General features: G+C 38.3%; 1 protein-coding gene across 5 annotated transcripts in view; it reads left to right on the forward strand.

Moving 5' to 3' along the window:
* Positions 1-266: 266 nt before the first annotated feature.
* The window catches only part of LOC133988164 (phospholipid-transporting ATPase ABCA1-like), a 46,818-nt gene continuing 25,714 nt past the window's right edge, over positions 267-21,370 (forward strand). For 3 of the 5 annotated variants that reach the window (XM_062427750.1, XM_062427721.1, XM_062427742.1), the window contains exons 1-7: positions 267-400; positions 5,208-5,316; positions 6,688-6,781; positions 8,548-8,689; positions 8,933-9,051; positions 19,397-19,518; positions 21,319-21,356. In XM_062427750.1, the coding sequence (XP_062283734.1) occupies positions 5,251-5,316; positions 6,688-6,781; positions 8,548-8,689; positions 8,933-9,051; positions 19,397-19,518; positions 21,319-21,356 (581 nt within the window). In that variant the 5' untranslated portion in view covers positions 267-400; positions 5,208-5,250. Of the gene's footprint in view, positions 401-4,659; positions 4,782-5,207; positions 5,317-6,687; positions 6,782-8,547; positions 8,690-8,932; positions 9,052-19,396; positions 19,519-21,318; positions 21,357-21,370 lie in introns of those variants that run through there. The other 2 variants (XM_062427734.1, XM_062427728.1) reach the window with 2 other exon arrangements.

The raw sequence follows: 21,370 nt of genomic DNA on the forward strand, positions 1-21,370 counted from the left end.
ATATATATATATATATATATACATGTGTTCTTATGTTTTTCTTGAGGCAGTAATTGAAAAGCAACGCAGTGAATTGATGTGGTGCTGTTTTGGTGTCGCTGTCCCTTTAAGACATGTTTTGACTCCGCACGTGCTTGCCTTATATGGGAGCAGCAACAAACGGTGACCGATAGTACCCTCTTCTTCTCCTCTCCTCTGCTCTGCTCCGCATCAAGCGGCGCTATAAAACACTGCTGGAGGAAAAAAAAAAACACTCTAACCAGACAGAGAGATAGAGCAGCGGAGGAGCGTAACTGTAGAGGATACAGTTCATTTGGGTCATTTTTTTTATTCTAGTCGACTAATTTCAATTCATGAGAAGAGAAAGAGTGGATATTCACAGCTTTCAAGATCACGGTCGGTGAGTTTGGAGCTTTTTTTCTGAGTTTATTGGTGAAATGTGTGAGTTTCTTTGTTGCTCTTCCAAATGATTAACGACACCGTGTTGCATTTAAAACATATTTGTATATCTTTTTAAAAAATATATATTTTGACAAGATTAATATTTTTATTCAGGCTTTGTGTGAATAAAGGTTAAAAAAAACTAACAAATAATTGTCGTTTTGATTACTAATTGCTGCCTGGCAACTGTAAGCCAAGTTGACTTATTTTACCGTCTAAAAAATTAACAGAAATTGCAATGTGCTGAATGGACGTGATATGTTCATGGTGATGTTGATTATTTGCTTAAATGACAAACATTGTGGTAGCTTTTTTTTCTCTGTATTACTGTATCTTCTCTGACTGTCTGCTGTGATGATTCGCATTATGGTGAAGTTAACCTCAATCAGATGTGGAGCTTCCGGTTAGCATTCCGAAAATAAAAGCCACTTTGTTACAATGTTTGTCTGCGATAGAAAATATCTATTTAAAAGAATACAAAGAGAACGAATGTCTTACTTTTCTAACATCATTATTATTATAATAGTTACAGACTGGTATTTGGGTAGCTGTTGGCATGTATTTTCCACATGTAACATTTTTGGAGCTTTATGCTGAAAGTCCATTCATTTTACTTGTAGGTAACTTCTGCTAACTTGACGTGTTTGTGGTCCAGCATCGCGGAGCTGAGTGACCGAAAGTAACCTCAGTTCAATAGAACAACGAAACACAATAAATAAGTCAGTCTGTTAGACTTAAGAATTGTGTTTGTCTGTCATAATGTTGACATTGCGTTGCAATGCAAAATATGCTGCTTTATAATAATCATTGACTATAGTCTTTTAAGTTTGTTATTCTTACTGTTTTGAACTGTTTTTTATAGAAAATTGTGCGAGGTCAGTGCAATTATAGGCTTTGTTTTTAGTTGTTTTAAATATTGCTGCTGTGATGGTGCAACGTCGACGACATGCATTTGCTTTCTATTTTCAGTCGTAGTTGAAAAGAAAAAAAAATCTCTTTTATGCACATCTTCGACGATATTGCTTCGATGTCGTCTTTTTTTTCTGGCAAAAAACAAACTGGTCTTCGCTGGATTGTTTTCACAGTTCTCCGTCAAGTGCATTCAGATAACATTGGAGACAATGGAGTTGGGGAAAAAATCCTGTAAGAGTGTGATACGACACGTGAGCAAGGATTGATGGTAAACAAGTATAAAAATGAAGATATTTGTGAACACCACTAGAGGCGCCCGGGCTCTGCACCATTTGGGCTGCTCAATACTCAACTGAACCCCACAGATCTCAACATAAGATCCTATGTCCATCTCAGTTTTCACCAAAATGAGATTGTAATGTAGGTTAAAAACATTAAGACGGACTCAAGTCATAAGAGTGGGATGACCACACCAAAGTAAAACTGCTGATGCTGACCATGGGAAATAAAGACAGTGTTATTGTTGATTCCTACATGAAGGTGCCATAGTTATAGAGACAAAATGTCTGTTAGAAATCAAAATTGATGGTCAAAAGAATAATGAGGAAGAGACAGGGGGAAAAATCCAGTCAATGTATGCTTCATGTGACGAAGGTGTAAATTGTATTATAGTCCACCCACACATACAGTAACATTGCGCACCACAGTATGGTAATGAAACTGGTGTTTCTCCTGAATCCATTTCACAGGATTTCTGCTGTAGTCTAAAGAAATATATTAATTTAAAGCCCCCCTCCACTCAAACATGTGTTTTGCCTCTTGTTCCTACAGTTGAATATTTGCAAAAGGATGTACATATGTGCAGAGTTTGACACTAAAAGTATGTATTCACAGCTCACTGAAAATCTGATTTTGAAGAGAGGGCCTACGAACAGGGTTTTTGACATCACAACTAGTTTGAAAGCTGGGAAAATTCAGATCCAGTATTCATCTTACACAATTGTGATGTGGAAATGTGAATGTTTGCTGAGCACAAACACTTAGAATGGACTTTTCAGTGAAGTTTGAGATATCTTGTGAAGAGTAGTTAAACTTTTGAGATGAAATATATTGGTATATGACTTGATTCTGGAAGGAGTGGATGTGATTTAAAGGATATTAACATGATAATTGAACTTTTTGTGTGGAAAAACTATATTAAACAAATTATTACTCAAAGTAGAGTATTATACATACATCTTAAACATGTCTTTAAGTAGGAGTGTGTTGATTTGTAAGGAAAAGCTTGTACTGATAATGTTTTTGTCTTTTAGCCTACATAAATAATGGCATTGTTGTAATTTCTAGGCACCTTGCTAAATCACCTATTCTGATTTGTATATAATTTGATGGTGTCTGCCAATATTTGTTTCACTGTGTGTTTCAGTAAGTCTACAGCAGGTATTTTCCATTGTTTATCAATGAAACAGTTTGTGCTGTGATTACTGCCATCAAATTACTCACAGAGAAAACAGATGTACCCGTACAGCAGATATGGTGCGTGGGTCACTGTTGTTATTTGATCTTGATGTTCTTGTTGGTTTTTATTGCAACATTTCATACATTCCAGTGGCTTTACTCTGTACAGACCCTTTGGAAAAAACCTGCGATAAGTAATCGTCGATACTTCAAGAGTAATACTTCTTTATCTTATTTGGTCATCTTCACTGTCTGAGAGAAAACACAATTAATGCTAGAAAAGATACATTCTGGCATTGATACAATAAATAAATGTCAACCTGCAAATAAGCTGAGAATGTTGAGGAAATGGCTAAATTCAACAACTGTGTCTGAATGGTTACATCAGAGAAAATGTGGTGTAAAACCAGAGAAAACTGGATTAATGATTTGATCAGGGCAGAGCCTTTTCCAGCCCACCAACAAATGATCAACAAGCTGTTTTCTGCACCAGTGGAAACATCATGTTGGAACGTCACTGTTGTCCTTGACATGGTTCTGTTATTATTAAACTCTGTATTGCCTCCAATAAGTTTTATTCTGTATAAAGGATATATAAACAAAACAGGGTTGATCATTCCAGCAAAGAAAGTCTAAATCCAACTCCCAAGTTCACAATCAAACTGTAAGCTGCAAAACTGTTGCATGGAATTTCAGGATTTACTTATAGACTAATCATGTTAATTAACTCCTTTTGACCGTGGCAAGGGCTATTTTGGTAGCCATGATCCTCTTTAAAGCTAAGTAAATGTTTGCATTGCAGTGCTATAATGCATCTTCTTAACCTTCTTTTGATTACATACATTTGCCTCAGGATAAGAGCTACAATACCAATCGATGATCAAAGGTTTGGAAACACCTTCCCATTCTCTTCAACAAAAAAATGTGTCCAAACTTTTGACTGGTAGCTACTGTATGTTTTCCTTAAGTGTTTTAAACTACGGTGCCCTTAATAGAGGAGTCAAGTATTTCAGTCTCGACTGGTTGACCTGATTTAAGTTCAGTGAGCCGGTAACTGTTTCATAAAGCAGGATTACAAAATTAGCTAATATACATTGAATGTTGACATCTGATATTTGAGTTTCTTTGGGTTTTTTGGGTAAAAAAAAAATGCATATGACAAAGTAAGCCTTGCGAACAAAGAAACTTAAAATCATAAAATTGCAGTATGTTTTGAGTGTATTTTGGTCTTTTGCTTGAGTTTGGTGTCTAAAGGGTAGAAATGGTGGTCTGATCCGTGTGTGTTACATACAACAGGTCTGAGTACAAGGCCAATGACTTTTGAATCTACAAATAGAAAAAAAGAAAACAAATACTGTATACCCCACACTGTTTTCATACCAAATAAACCACATTTCATTTAGTAATTTAGACAAATGCCGTTGTCTTTTAAAAAGAAAAAAAAAAGTATATCTGTTTATCACAATACTTAAACTAAACCCTTTAAAGCTGTTAAATCAGTGGCTCATTTTGTTAAGATAATGTGAAGCTAAAGTGACGTTTTCTTTTAACATTTATATCAAATGTAGTACGTGTGTGTGTGTGTGTGTGTGTGTGTGTGTGTGTGTGTGTGTGTGTGTGTGTGTGTGTGTGTGTGTGTGTGTGTGTGTGTGTGTGTGTGTGTGTGTGTGTGTGTGTGTGTGTGTGTGTGTGTGTGTGTGTGTGTGTGTGTGCGTGAGACTGAGGTGTTAAACAAGGTGAAAATTGTGATTATAACTTCCAGCACATTTAAACAGCCCACCACCCACACGTCCTCCCAGTTTAACTGTAGCTTGACCTTTGGACAGATGAGTCTACAAATGGACCTGAAAAAAATCTGCCAAACTGCAGTCGTTAGCAGTCTTCCTCAGTCATCAGTTGACTTCATTTACTGAGTGTTGCTGTACATTTGGCTGGTTTGTGTTTCAGAGTGGAACAGATTTGATTAATAGGTGAATCTATCTACTAGTTATTCCTTTTATTTCCTGTGACAATATATTTCGTTTCGAGGCTAACTACTGTTAAAATAACCAGCCTGACGATGACGTTCTTGTTTGCTTTTTTTTTTACAGTATTTTTGAAAAGGTCTCTTTTATTTTATCTGATGCTGTTATGCTTTTCATGCGCAGTGTTACATGATCACAGGACATATTTGGTACAATTGGATGTCCATGGTTATGGTTTGTTGATGTAATGACTTTCTGTTCTGTTTTCACATCATGTGAGTGCGTCACTGTACTTGGAAGAACCACATCTTATTCTAAAAGAACAAAACAAGAACAAAGTATTTGGTGGCTTTGTGAACCTTTGTTTTATCTGTTGTTCATGTAAGAAGCTGCAGTAGCTGATCGTCCCTCTTTGTCTCATTGGGTTCACAGTGAGGAGCTGGAGCGTGCTCAGTGAGGTTGGGAAGACAGCAAAATGGCAGTCTCCACTCAACTGGGTTTACTGCTTTGGAAGAACTTCACCTACCGACGGAGACAGACTGTAAGTATGAGGTCTTCTAATTACTGACCATGAGAACAATGGACTACATAAGTACACATAACAGTACACAGTCAATAATTTATTTGGTTTGTTTTATCTTTTTGTTTTTTTTATAATTTTTTTTATTTTTTCAATACTTTACACATGTCTCTTAGCACTTTCTCAAAACATCGGTGTTCTCACTAATGGATGCTTTTATTTTCTGGAGTGTATGACCCTGAAAGAAACCATATAAATACAGTATATATATTTTTTACTAGTGCCACATATTCAGTTATGTATGCTGCTAGGCAGACCCTTTAGCTTTGGCTGTTTGAAGTTAACTACGCTAATACTGCAGTGAGTATTTTTTTTAGGTCAGTCAGCAAAAAAGTCTAAATAGCGGGAATCTTTTCTATTGTAGGATTTCCTGTAAATTCTTTGTCTCAGTCACATTGTCTGTGGGTCGACTTTGAATCAGAGATGATTTTTCCAGCGTCACATGACATAGTCATACACGCTTTACAAAGAAGTTAATGTTTTTACTCATTAATATGTATGGATCTAATGCATACGTAACCCCCAACAATGGCAATGATGTCATTCTCCTCCGAGCCATTTGGACTGTGGCTTTACTGAATATTGTGACTCAGTCAAAGATGAGATGATGATACATTTACATGACAGATCCATTATCCAGTTATCATCTTGTGCTGGTTGATGCCCACACACTCACAGTTATGTAAAACAAATTGAGTTCAGGGCTGTAGTAAAATCTTTCTTTGTGTTTGAATGAAGAGTCTCATTTGCATACAATTAAGCCATTTGTCCATCAAGCTGAAAGCTTTCATCAAAGTGACGGCTGTGGCTGCTTGACTTTCAGTCCAGTTATTTCCAACAAAGGGATACAGTGCATTTTCTAAGCAAGTGTCTTTATGCTTTATCCTCACACTGCATGTCAGCCATGCTGGTTAAGGCTGAGACACAGACAGCTGAAGCACAGAAGCCATATGGACCAGATGGGCCAACTCGTAGTCCTCTAAACCTCACAGACCTCTCTTTCTGTCTCCCCTTATTAACCCATATACTTTACTCAGACTCATGGTGAGATTACTGTTTACAAAGGACAGCAGCTGACAGCCCCCACAACCCCCCGCTCACACACACACATATATTACTCATGAGGATGTGTTTTTTTCTTCTTCTTCTAAAGCAGTCAAGATTACCGTAGTTTAACTGTAGAAATAAAAAAAACAAACGAATAAGCACAAAGGATAACTTGTTACTGTTTTCGAATAATTAACTCAATTCTTGCATGGGTTTTGTGTTTCAAGAGTGTAAAGCCTTGCTTGATTAACTTCCATCATCATCCTTTTTGTCTTCCTCTCTTAGATCCAGCTGCTGATTGAGATTGTCTGGCCCTTGTTCATTTTCTTCATCCTAATCTCAGTCCGAATACATTATCCACCCTACGAGCAACATGAATGTAAGCTGGCAGGGTGGGAGGGAAGGAGGGAGGCATGTTAGATACCAAAACATTTTCTATTGCACTGTATTGCAATGTTAAACTACAAACAAATACATATAGAAATATATACTGTACACAGAGAAGGAATTATCAGAATGAAATAACGAGGGCTTTCATTTTCTTTCTTCATGTTTGAAAGGAAAGACAATGACAGCTGTTTTCCTCATTTAAACTGCACATTTCAATGTACATACCAATCATAGCCTTAAAATAATAATACTGCACACAGGAAAAGATAAACCTTTGGTGTTTTAAGGCATTAATTATAATAATTTCATAATATATTACCATTATCTCCCTCAAACACAAACAGGGTGTAATTTAAAAAATGTTGCCTGGATTTTGTTCTTCCTGATTTTAATACCATTGATAGTTATGCGTCTGTTATTCTACTTTTCTGATACATTGTTTAATTTTAGACAAAGTGTTTGACAAAGTGTTCTTGGTGAAATGAACAGTTTAGTCGTCCAAGGTTTACATGCTGTTGTCACAAAAGGATCTGTTGGATTTGTCAATATTTGCTTGCGCTATGTGTACATGTGATAGGACCTTCAGGGAATTACAATGTCATTCGTCAGTACTGCTGGTTTCACAACTCTGACCACGTATCCACTCAATTAGATTATTACTGGTTGAAAGCACAAAACTACCATCAGCATTTTTAGATTTAGGTGTTTTACTTGTGAGAACGACACCAGCAACAGTTTATCAAGAGATCTTTTTCCAGTCACATATTCATTGAAGTTCATCTTCATTTGTAATAACTCATTTAGATGAGTTTTTCTGTATATATGATATCTTGCATGAGTGATAAGTCCATGAAAGAGATTTTGGAAAAGCTGTGGCAGGTTTATGCTTGTACACACACACACACACACACACACACACACACACACACACACACACACACACACACACACACACACACACACACAAACACACAAACACACACACACACACACACACACAAATACACACCACTCAAGACACACACACACTTCAGACAAAAGCACTGAAGTCAAATGTTTATCATCAATCAGTCTGTGCTCAGTTCACCCAGTGAACTCTAAAGAAGTGGGTTAACTCCTTGACCCCCTTCTTGCCTTGAGTTCTTATCGTTTCAGGATAATTGTTGGTTAACCTTAGTAAACGGCAGCAGTAGCAGTTAAATTGGCTGATAAGCAAATTGTAAAGATAAAGTCAGAGCTTTGTGCTTTTTTAAAGTTACTCCAAAGGCAGTGGTGGCAATGGTTAATGTCTTTGTGTGGGTTAAAATTAACTGTATGTAACAGCTGTTTTGGATGGTTCCCATTTCTGTGGAAATGCTCTCCATTTTTGTTTCATTTCTTTTAACTGGTCTTTAGTGAGTTTGTTCTACACTGTTCAGGTGATTATTGGACAAATACATCTACAGTGGTTTAGCCAAAGGGTCTCTTGACTGTCAAGTCTTGACTAAACAGCTCAGATGATTATTTATGAGTATAAAAAATCTCTTTTAAACCCTCAGGGTTTAGGTTTATTCAGTGCAAAGAACAATAGAATAACAGAAGGCCTCGTTAGTGAGGCAGGGCTCTTAAAATGGAAGGATTTACCTGATTTACAAGAATGACTAATGCTACTGGTGATCAATATTCTCCAGTGAGGCCTTATGATGTATGTACATTTTAACAATGTCCCCTCTGTTTTACTTATACTAATTCCAATATTAATGCATATCTTTCCAGGCCATTTCCCTAACAAGGCCATGCCCTCAGCGGGCACCCTGCCCTGGGTACAAGGAATCATCTGTAACGCTAACAACCCCTGCTTTCGCAACCCTACCCCTGGAGAAAGTCCTGGGGTGGTGGGAAACTTCAACGATTCTATGTAAGTAACATGACGATCTTGCTGATTCATAAATTCCATCAAACACTGCTTTAATTGATTCAAAGTATTTAATTATTTCAACGAAAACAATTTTTAAAAAATGAATAATCTTTTTATCAACATAATAATTTAGGTACATTGACAAACTAATTTTTTTCATGAAAACTGAGAGGAGATCCTCTCAGTCTTCGAATCAGTCTTTATAATTGTGTCTCTTTTTTATTTGTCTGGAAACATCATCAGAATCTCCCGTCTGTTCATTGATGCCAAGAAAATCCTGCTCTACACTCAGAATGATAAGAGCTACGAGGGCTACAAAGGACTGCTGAGGGCCCTCAAGAAGCTGCAGAAGAACACTGCTAGTAAGGACACGTCTTTGATTATCTGCTTGTGTTTGTTTTTTGTTAAATTAAGTTTTTGAATGACTGACTGATCAATCAGCTTAGTCACCCGCCCATCCAGATTGATCAGTCACTTATCCATGTTTTTCTTGCCTGTATGCTCATTTAAAGAGAAAGGGAAACTCCTACACAACTTCACATGCTAACATGCTTCACATGTAACTGTGTCAGTGAGTCGCATCCACAGTTTATTCACACATTGCTTCTCCGCTTCAACCTCATGACAATTTTGGTTCAAGAAAATGAATTGTTTCCAACATATTTGCTTTTTAAACATTTATTGAAAACAATTAGTCTCCCAAAAATCTTCAACTGTCACCACTGTATTCATGCCAATCTCAACAGGCTAAGTGAAAGATTCTTGTTTCCAACGTCGTCTTAATCTCTTTGATTATTAAAAAAGTACAAACTGAATAAAACCTGATCCGGGACATAGTAAAAACAAGTTAGTCTGATTTCTCAGTCACTTTTACAGAGCAGCTGATGTAACTGCTGTTAGAGTTTGCAGAGTAATGTTGAGGGTGTAACTTACATCGTTATCAGTGCCTGCCAGGCATGGTGGGCCCATCTCCCAAACACCAGTGGGTGTTGCACTTCCTTGCCTCAGACATTTTCTGCCGGTGTTGGTAGACAACAGGAAAAACAAACTTGTGCACCACCCTGACAATCGCTGTACAATCACAGCACTGATGTGGTAGTAAAATGTCCCTATGTGAAAGTGGTCCCAACTGGAATATTGCTGTTTCCTGTCTATGAGGAATGGTCACGGATGTGGTCTACCACTGATAAAATGCATGCGGTTTTGCAATCTCTGCCATCAATTTACATAACACATTCAAGAACTATACATTTTAGTGTTAGATTTTTAAAGTTACATCTTGAAAGAGAGAAAAAGATTCGTCAACATTACCATGGCTGCTGTTGAGCAGGGAAAGGTCATCTTTCTAAAATAACATCTTGTTGCTGACTCCGCTGTGCTTACTCGGTCAAAGCGACCTGAAAATAGGAGGGGGGGTTGTGTTGAACTCTGTACTTACTTTACTTCACTTGAATATAAGTCACACAAACACATGAACTTTGATCAGTGAAGAAGTTTTTTTTAAATTTCAATTCAGTACCCATTATTTTGATGTGGGTGGCAATTTGTTTTCTAGCGAACCATGTGTTAAAAGACAATCCAGATAAAAAGAAAATGGAAAACATGTACTGACTGAAAAAAAACACTAATACTGTATGAAATGGAGGATAATAACACAAGGAAGGGCATTATAGGGTAGAGTACAGGAACAACAAACAACCGTGACATAACTACTGACCTCAGTTAATTGCTATATTGTAACAAAGGAGTTTAATTATACTGGCAGCACTTTTGTTTGTTCCATTAGTGTTGCTTTGCTACCACAATATTTCTCTGTTACACATCAGTCCATTTAGTTTCTATAAATAAAGGGATATTAGCTTGGTTTCACATCAGACCCTAATGTAAGGGTGCATTGAGCAGAATCCACCATCTGAAATTATGCAACAAAGCAGAACAATCAAGTTCCTTGTTGTTTTGTCTACCGTTTGCTCTGTTAGCCCAGAGGTACGGCACATTATGCAATGGTCCTTTAAAGCATAGCATGGCCTGAAAAAGGAGAGTGATTACACCTAAGAGGAAATTAAAAGAAAGTATCTTTTTTTCATTTTTAATTGTTAATATTGGTGGTGGTCTGCAATGCTTATTTTTTCTTTTTTTTATTCAGTCTCTTATTATTTTAATGAGGCTTTGGTACATCTGTGCATTTCATCACAATTGATTTCTAAATGCAGTGATCTGAAAATGCTCAATCCCATATAACAATCTGCATCTGTCTTTAATCCATGTGAGGGAACTGTTGTAGACCCGGACCGTCATGTATGATGGAGGAGAGAGTAAATAAAGAGCTGCTGCCAAGTGACGCTATAGGAATAACAGCATGGATCAAAGAGCTGAGAATGGAGCTCCTCACGTGTTGGTTAATAATTCAGCAATTGACAGGGTCAACAAATGAGATATACACTGAAAACGAAGTGAGTTTGGGAAGGATCAGGTAGAGGGATGAGCTTTTTGCCTGTAGGATAACTAAATAAATCACAGAGGCTATATGGTTCTTTGAAGATCATGTCTAATGCAATTCTGTTTTATCTGATATGTAGTACAGAATGACATGGCAGATAGATGAAAGGAAGAATTAGAGGCAGACAAACCAGGAGGGTCATATAACATTTTCTCAATGAAAAAGGTTGACTTTACACCAAATGGATGAATAGATGAGAGATAAATGTAGGCTGATAGTCTGTCAATGTTGAGCTTTTCATACACCACAGGTTTTTCCTGTCTTCTCATCTGACTTTTAACAAAAGTGAATCTCAGCATGATTATTTCTTTTCATGTGGCTGTCTGGTTTAAAAACTCTTTGATTTCACCATTCTGTGAGTTATTCTCACTGCTGACAGAGTTGCACAGCAGTCATCTTTTATTGATCTGTGTAAAGACACTTTCTCATTCAGGAATGTGACTTTATGCCTGTTTGCCAAGATGTGGTGAATTTAGGAATATGTGATTCCACATTCATCTAAACTTGCTTATGGACCAGTTTTACCAGTGTTGAGAAAGATTGGTAAGGTGTGCGTCATTGCTGTTTGATTTGAAACAAGATAGGCACCACCAGAAACTTGTGCAGACTTGTAAGTGCTACTGTAGGGCTTGCCCTTGTAGTCAGCTGACTCTAACATAGGAAAAACACACATAAACAAACACATATAAGGTTAGTTACTTCTTGCATTGTCTTACTTCTAAAAACCTTGCTGTACCTGGTAACTCAGGGTATTTAGACCACTTAGGCAGTGCAAATAAAGACTAAAACACAGATAAGAGAGAGGAAGGAAATGAAATAACAAGCACCTCTGCAGACACAACTGCTAGACTTTCAATTTTAATCAGGTTGAACCATCTAGTCTGGTCTGTCCTCAAGGACCTTTGGATGCAGTGCACCATGGGAGCTGTGATTTCCTACTGGGAAACTGATTAGACCTTATTAACACTCCCTTGTTGTTCTCCCCTGAGACTTGAGGTCACACACATCCACACACAGACACAGGTGCACAATTACACACATTTATGCACAGAGGCCCATGGAAAGCAGCAATGGTAGGGGTGTAAACGTAACACACACTCAACACCCCAAACTCACAAATAGCACACACACTCTGTTGCTCAGTCACAGAGGCAGCAAATGAGAGCGACACCACATGACCTCCCCTTCAAAACACTGAAACACACTGTTCTCTTTCACTTCCTCTCAAGGGATGTTCAGCTCAGTGGCAGCAAAGTATGTCCTGTGTGTGTGTCTGTGTCTGTGTGTGTCATCTGATAACTATAAAGAAAGAGAACAGATTAAGATTTACTGGAGAGGAAGGGAAGGGAAAGGAAGAAGAAAGGGAGGGGATGACATCTTAAAATAAAATATGTAACCCAAATTCATTTGAACATCCTTCATTTGTGGGCAGACTGTGGGAGAGCAGAGCAGAATAGATTAGAGTAGAGAAGACCAACAAGAACGATGATAGCGATGATCTATTCATCTTAATAATCCTGGGCAGCAAAAGAGTTCACAAACCTCTTTAGGGTAAGAAATAATCAGTTAAGTTTAATGCATGAAGCCACACAAACCTAAAAGCACACAGTTATGCAACAGTAAGAGACAGCCCTGTTAATAACCAAAATAACAGTCTGTGGTACACATGCAGCCTGTGGGTGACAGAAGCTCTTCCTGCTCACTCTGCTTGTTTCCTCTTAACTAGTTTCACCTGACATTCAGGACTAGTCTGAAGACAACTAGTGAATGGATAGAGAGAAATTGGGTTAGAAGTGGCTTACAGGGACTTCCGGTATGGCGTTGAGGGGGTGAGACACGCACTACAGAGCTCCCAACGGACTTGTGAAATAACATTGTTGTAACATCAACCTGGTGTTAAATTTGCGTTTGTGGAACCATACGTTTAAGAAATAACTTTAACTGAGCTGTATGTTACTGCTGATATGACGAGTGTCAAGCATAAATCTTCGCAGCAAACTTCGGCACGGAAAGCTACTCTTGCTAACAAGCTTTCAGCAATGGCAGCGGAGGACAAGGCTCATGAGGAAAATATTGTATCCATGCCTCAACTCGTGACTGAACTTGATAAGCAGAGGTCGGTTCTAAAGGAGGACATCTCCATGTTAATTCAAGAGTCACTAAAACCTATCCAGACTTCGGTGGATGCTGTAAGGGATACAGTCAACTCGTTCCAAGCCAGACTAGCATCAACGGAGGCTATAGCGGGTGAGAATTTTGAGCGCCTGACTTCGGCTGAGGCAACCATAAAGTTTCTGCAAGTGGCTAATCAAGAGCTGATAGATCGGGTGGATGATCTCGAAAACAGATCGCGCAGGACAAACTTGCGAATCGTGAACGTTCCGGAGGGCAGTGAGAATGGCAAAGATCCCGTTAAATTCATGGAAGAGTTACTCATGGACTGTGTGGGGTCGAGTGTTTTCACTGAGCGCCCTGAACTGGAGAGGGCTCATCGTGCCTTAGCTACTAAGCCGGCGAAAGATAAGCCTGCTAGAGCATTTGTGGTGTGCTTTCGAAGATTTCAACAGAAAGAAGCAGTGTTACATTGGGCGAGGAATAATGAGGTTAAGTTCAACAATGCTACCCTTCGATTCTATCCCGACCTGAGTGCTATCCTGGCGAAAAAACGCAAGGCGTTCAATGGAGTTAAGCGAGCATTGTATGAGAAGGGAGTGAAGTTCAGCCTGATGTATCCCGCTCGTCTGAGAGTGACTTTGGGGAAGGAGACGCTTACGTTTGATTCACCGGACGACTCAAGGGAATTCTACAAGAAGCGCATTCTTGGGTCCAACGAGGGAGAGGAAGTGTTGGACTAATACGAACTCTGAGGAACTGACCAAAGTTACACGAAAGCGAGGTACTCTGCTACTGATAAGCAGAGTCGCTTCTTTTGGTAAGCAAAATGTATGGCACTTTTATAATGATGTAAATTTATAATTTGGGACCTTTGTAGATGATGCGGTTCTTAGGTGATGTTCACCGGTAAGGCATCTTTAGCGAGCCTGCAGTTTATCCCATCCTGGGATCTAGACATAGGCAGTTCACGCGCTATGGGTTTCAGTTTGTGTTGTGTGGGGGGAGGGGGGTTTAGGGGTATGGGAAGTTGCGTCTTTGGTTTTTATGGTGAGTCAGTTATGTTAAACACACCTAGCCTACCAGTTGTATACTTTTTATGAATGATAGGCTTAATCAAGTATCAGGTGAAGCAGTCAGATTGATAAATTGGAATGTCAGGGGATTGAATGGGCCTGTGAAACGAGCAAGAATATTTGCACATTTAAAATGTTTGAAATGTGAAATTGCTTTTTTGCAAGAAACTCATTTGTTAGTGAAAGATCAGCTCAGATTAAAGAAAACATGGGTGGGGCAAATATTTCATTCAAGATTTGACCATAAGTCTAGGGGGGTGGCTATTCTGATACATAAAAAAATCCCTTTTAGCCCAACAAAGATAATAGAGGATGTACAGGGGCGATATGTTATTGTAGTAGGATCTTTATATTTTAAGCCTGTCATACTGTTGAATGTTTATGCTCCCAATTGGGACGATGAAGGTTTCATAGAAAGACTGATAGCAGCCATGCCAAGTCTCAATTCCCATTCTCTCACATTTGGAGGTGATTTAAATTGTACAATTAATCCATCTATAGATCGTTCGAATCCGAAATCTAACTCTCCCTCCAAAATGGCAAGGAGATTGTCAATGTTTATGGATCAGGTGGGATGTATCGACCCATGGCGTTTTTATTTCCCCACAAGCAATACTTATTCTTATTTTTCCCATGTACACCATACCTATAGTAGAATTGATTACTTCTTTATTGATAGTGCATTGTTATGTTTTGTTAAAAAATACTGAATATTCATCTATAATTGAATCTGACCATACCCCGGTACTTTTAGATCTCTCTTTCACACACAAAAGCACTGAATACACTCCTTGGAGATTGGGCACTTCTTTATTGAAAGATAAGGGATTTATCCAAAGGATCTCATCAGCCATTGATGATTTTCTTAAATTTAATGATGGTGATGAAGTGTCTCCTTCTGTTTTGTGGGAGACACTTAAAGTGGTCATTAGGGGAAATATTATCTCATATAAATCCATGCTAAATAAAAGCAGATGTTGGGAGCAAGAAAGATTGATCAAAGCTATACAGCTGATAGATAGGCAATATTCAGCCTCTCCATGCCCAGAACTGTACAAGGAAAGAGTGGAACTTAAGGCTAAATATGAGTTATTGGCATCGGAAAAAACTGAAAGGATGTTGTTAAAATCACGAGGTATCATGTATGAACATGGGGAAAAAGCGGGTCGGCTTTTAGCCCACCAGTTAAAAAGCAGATCATCTCAGCAACATATCTCATGTATTATGAAAGATAATGGGGAAGTTACAGTTGATCCTGTAGAAATTAATGACGCATTTCAAGCATTTTATGCAAAGCTATATTCATCTGAGGCTCCTAAAGACAATACAGTTATGGAAACATTTTTCAACAATTTAAAGGTGCCCAGAATTAATGCAGTCAGTAGAGCAGAATTAGAATTGGATATAAGGCACACTGAAATTGTGGACTCAATTAGGTCCATGCAAAATGGAAAGGCACCGGGTCCTGATGGATACCCAATTGAATTTTTCAAGACATTTTCTGAGCAACTAATTCCACTTTTACTAAGGATGTTTGACTTCTCAAAAGATAATGGTACTTTACCTAGGACTTTAACAGAAGCCTCCATAACTTTACTATTAAAACCAGGCAAGGATGGAAAGGAATGTGGGTCTTATCGCCCTATCTCTCTCCTCAATTGCGATATTAAGATAATGGCAAAAGTTCTTGCACGCCGTTTGGAAAGAGTTATGCCAGAGGTGATTTCCCCAGATCAAACAGGTTTTATGACTGGGCGTCACACTTTTTCTAATGTGCGTCGCCTTTTAAATGTGCTATACTCTCCTGCATCCAGTAGGGAGGCTGAAGTTGTCATTTCTTTAGATGCTGAAAAAGCATTTGACAGGGTGGAGTGGAGTTTTTTGTTTGAGTGCTTGAGCAGGATTGTTTTTGGCCCTAGTTTTAGGTCACGGATTGAGCTTTTGTATTTTAGCCCAAAGGCTTCAGTAGTCACCAATAGGAATTGTTCAGAATTCTTCTCCTTAACAAGGGGGACACGTCAGGGATCGCCAATAAGTCCACTGTTGTTTGCTTTGGTTATTGAACCTCTTTCTATTATGCTTAAGTTAAAGCAGGAAATATGTGGAGTTCGGAGATGGGGACTGACACATAAGGTATCGTTATATGCGGATGATTTATTATTGTATGTGTCAGATCCTGTAAATTGTATTCCCCATGTGCTGAACATATTGCAAACATTTAGTGTATTTTCTGGGTATAAATTGAATTTAACTAAAAGTGAGTGTTTTCCTATAAATGCCGTGGCCCGATCTCTTCAGGACTCAGAGTTACCATTTTGTATGTCCAGAGATGGGTTTAAATACTTAGGTATTAATTTGACTCAAACCTTCCCTGAATTATACCATAAAACTTCACTCCACTAGTAAGTAAATTAAAGGCTGACTTCCAGAGATGGAATGCCCTTAATTTGTCTTTGGTTGGTAGGGTTAACTGTATTAAAATGAATGTCCTCCCTAGATTTCTTTATCTTTTTCAATGTCTTCCCATTTTTTTTGGCCAAAACATTTTTTCAGACTTTGGATGGGTATATCACATCATTTATTTGGGCAAGCAAAGCTCCTAGAATTCAAAAGAGATTCATGCAAAGGCATCGTGCCACTGGAGGCCTGGGGTTACCAAATTTACAATTTTACTATTGGGCGGCAAACTGCCAGAAGATACTTTATTGGTGTCAGTCATCTGATATGGATTGGTGTGAATCTGAAAATAACTCTTGTCTTTCGACATCACTCCCAGCTTTAGTAACTTCTAAAATCCCTCTAACTATTTCAACACATACTTCAAATCCAACGGTCATTAACACTTTGCGGATTTGGCAACAATTTAGAAAACATATGGGTTTAACTAATTTCTCCATTCAAGCCCCAATATGCAATAATCATTCATTTATTCCAGCTAGACTAGATGCTACTTTCCTAGTATGGAACAGGCAAGGTCTTGTCAGATTTAAAGATCTTTATAAGGAAGGTATATTTGCAAGTTTCAGTGATATATGTGAAAAATGTAATCTCTCCCGCTCAAGTCATTTTAGATATTTTCAAATTCGCCAATTTATTCGTAGTAACACGAATGATTTTCCAAATGAACCAGATCCATCTGCCTTGGAGGATATCTTGGATTTGTCTTCTAATTTAAAGGGACTCATCTCCAGAATTTATAACATTATTACTTGCCATGGTGATAATATTTTGGATAAAATTAGAGCAAAGTGGGATGATGAACTGGGAGAGGCAATACCAGATGGTATATGGGAGGAGGCTGTGTGTAGGGTCAATGGGACTACGTCCTGTGCTCGGTTAAGCCTAATCCAGTTTAACGTTTTACATAGGATGCACTTTTCTAAAGCTAAATTAGCAAAAATATACGTAGGCATGGATGAAACTTGTAGCAGGTGTCATAGCGCTCCAGCAACTTTGACCCATATGTTCTGGTCATGCCCATGCTTGGATGACTTTTGGTCAGGCGTATACAAAACGTTATCAGAAATGATAGAAATAGAATATGAGCCCAATGTGTATACCTCAATTTTTGGAACAGTACTGGATGACCAGATAGGTCGTTCCAGGTACAAAGATATATTAGCTTTTTCCACTTTGATTGCTAGGCGGCAAATTCTTTTACTTTGGAAATCCCCAAAACCACCAAAACTGGCTGTATGGTTGACTGATCTTATGATGTATCTTAAATTGGAAAAGATAATGTATGCACTTAGAGGGTCCAATGAACGTTTCTATGGTATCTGGAACCCAGTAATTACATATTTTGAAAAACTTAAGACCCTTCCTGACATTTCCTAATGACATGCAATGCACTAGGACACTGATGTTATGGGCCTGAAGAGTTCTGCAAATACTTTATTTTTATTTATTTTTTTTTTATTTATTTATTTTTTTTTGTATTTCTACTATGTCTGTAGGTGTGTGATCGCATGTGTATTTTTTAATTTATTTTTCTTCTATTATGGTATGTGATGGTTATAGGTGTACTAATGACTCACTAATGTATTCTGTTTGGTGACATTTGAAGACGAATAGGGGTTCTGTTGGGGAGGGAGGGTGGGAAGGGGGGGTTATATTTTGTAAAAGAAAGAAAACAAATTGCTTTTCCTTTCACAATGTAACCTTGTTGTTCTTGGTTAATAAAAAGAGACTTAAAAAAAAAAAGAAGTGGCTTACAGTAGGTGACAGAGGTGAAAGAGGGAAAGAAGGTCAGGAAGGAAGACAGTGAGAGGAGGGAGGAGAGAGAGAAGACTGCTGGCTAGTATCTGGACCAAAGTGGAATGCCCTGTAGTAACCCCGGGCCGAGTGCAAAACTCGAGCTGAGGAGAAGAATGCTGTGTGTGTGTGTGTGTGTGTGTGTGTGTGTGTGTGTGTGTGTGTGTGTGTGTGTTGTGTGTGTGTGTGTATTTAACTTCAGAGATGACTTCAGCTAGATTCAGCTAAATGTTTTGACTTCTTTGGAATGCAGAAGAAGGACAAAAAGCTCTCAGAAAGCATGTATCTGTGTTTGTGAAGTTATCTGCATTCATAGGAATAAATTTAATTCAGTGACAAATGTTTGTGTTCTGAGTTTAAGTCCACTGATTACTGATATTTTACATCATTCCTGCACTTGGGCTTTCACTGGTTATACAATTTCTGGAATGTGAGGGGAAATTTAATAGATACTCTCCAGATGGGAAAATTCAGAGAATTTGATACATTTCCTTGGCAAGTCAGTATATCAAGGAATGTTATAAATGGTCAACAGTCATGTCATGCCAGGATATATTTTATAACTTGTAACACACTTGTCTTTTCAGATTTCATGGTTTGCTGCTCAATTGTAGCGCAAAAAATGGAAGTAGAGATAACACTGGGAACCCAACTGTGTATCCTAGTTTAGATATCAACTAGCAAACAACGACTCCTCATTTTTTATTAAAGGTGTGATTGTGTGTCATAGTTATTGACTTAATGATCTATGTTTTTTTCCTCTAGGTTTCAAGCTGAAAGACTTTTTAAGAGACAATGAAACCCTCTCACATTTCCTGCATCACAACGCCTCACTTCCTCATCACGCAATGAAGCAGATAGTCGAGGCTGACGTCAATCTGGAGAAGGTAGAGTATTACAGTTAAATATGTTTATCTTATTTAAAGCTGAAATGCTCTTCTTGAATACACACATTCTAAAGATCAACCATAAGAACATAAACCCTTCTTTCACATTTTCCCTTCTGAGAATGATATTCTTATTCATTTCTACCTTAAAATATAGTAAAATGTGTCAATTAAAACAATTAAACCAAAGAGATTGTGACATGTTATAGGCCTCCATTAGAGCAACATCAAAGCAGACTATGTTATTTAGTCATTTTAACATATGAGATAATCATACACCCCTGGCCACCGTGCTCGTGCATAAATCCAGTGACCTTGGCTTGAGGGCGTCTGTTGGGCCGCAGGATTCTACTGTGGCACAGCTAAGCCTTTAATACCCGACAGACAAATCACTGTGGGTGGGGGTAGGTGGGTGCAGAGACTGGTGGGCACCAAGAGCCCTTCTGAACTGTCTTTTCCCTTACATTCTTGAATTATTGTTATCTCCTCTACTCTCAATGGCTTAACCTCTGCTGTTCATCAGCAATGAGATGACAAATACACACACGTGCCTCCTCTTCCCCAGGTTCAAATCAAGTTTATTCATGTAACCAAATATCACATACATACATTCACTTGTTTGTCTAGCCAGGTCAACCTCATTAACAGCGCCCAGCCCAGCCCGTCACATCTTCCCTGCTTTGTGGTTGGTGGGCTGGAGTCACATGCCAGCTCCTCTTCCCACCCGCCCCCCATTTCTCCTCACGTGCAGAGACAGGGACTCAAAGACAAATTCATGTTACGTCATCTGATTTAGTTCCACCCATTTTTCACTCAGACGTGTATTGATCAGAAAGGATGAGCATCCATTAGTCCAGCAAGGTCATCAGGAACATTATTCAATGAGAGGAGTTACAGTTAAGGGAAGCTTTCCTTGGGAGCAAACAGAAATAGACCTCTCAAAGGAAAATGTGTTTTGAATTTTCTTTTGAATTATTATGTATATATGTATGATTCCCAATCCTCCAAACTCATTGCTGTAAGCCCTGGTGTTTTTACAATGAAAAGATTACCAACCGTGGCTGTATGTGTATGTGTACAGTATGTAGTCTGACAGACATGATGTCATAACACAGACTGGTGAAGGATATTTAGAAGACAAGTCAGTGTGCCCCCCCCGTCTCTCTCACACACAAGCACACACAAAAACACGCGCACGTAAACCAGAACATCTTGACTCTTTCTGAGAAAAACAGAGCCTCTGTCCAGTCTTTGAATGCTTTGATGTGTCAGAAAAGGACATTTTGTTACTCCACCCCCATGGAAACAGCTACGTGTGTGTAATGTGTTACATTTATTTTTGGAAGAAAAAAAAGGCGAAGTGGTGCTTTTTTAATACAACACTTGAAAAAAAAACATTTTTTATCATCAGATAAGTCTCTTGAGGTATAGTTTTTTTGGGATTAGAGCATTTGTCAGAAAGTTTTCTACTAAAGATGTTCTTGGCAAGTCCCAGCACTGACATTCAGGACATTTTTCCCCCCTCGCAGTTGCTCAGCAATATCTTTCTGTGAGCACTTTCATTTTTTCATGGTCAGGTTGAAGGAATATAACTTTTTGGCTCATACATAAAGGGTGAAGAATAATCACTATGTTGAAATGCAAACAGCGTTACTCACAACATGTTTATGCAACATTACCTGTGAGGGCAAATTGACCCTCACTTGTCTATTTTTTCAGTAGTTAGTCAAGCATGACAACACAATGTTCTGTCATAATTATCTACATAACTGAACCACTGTTCTTTTTTTCTCTGTCTAGGTACTGACTAAAGGTTTCGGCTTCCATCTTAGAGACCTCTGTAATACCACAC

This window comes from Scomber scombrus, chromosome 2 (assembly GCF_963691925.1).
Source record: "Scomber scombrus chromosome 2, fScoSco1.1, whole genome shotgun sequence".
Taxonomy (NCBI): Eukaryota; Metazoa; Chordata; class Actinopteri; order Scombriformes; family Scombridae; genus Scomber; species Scomber scombrus.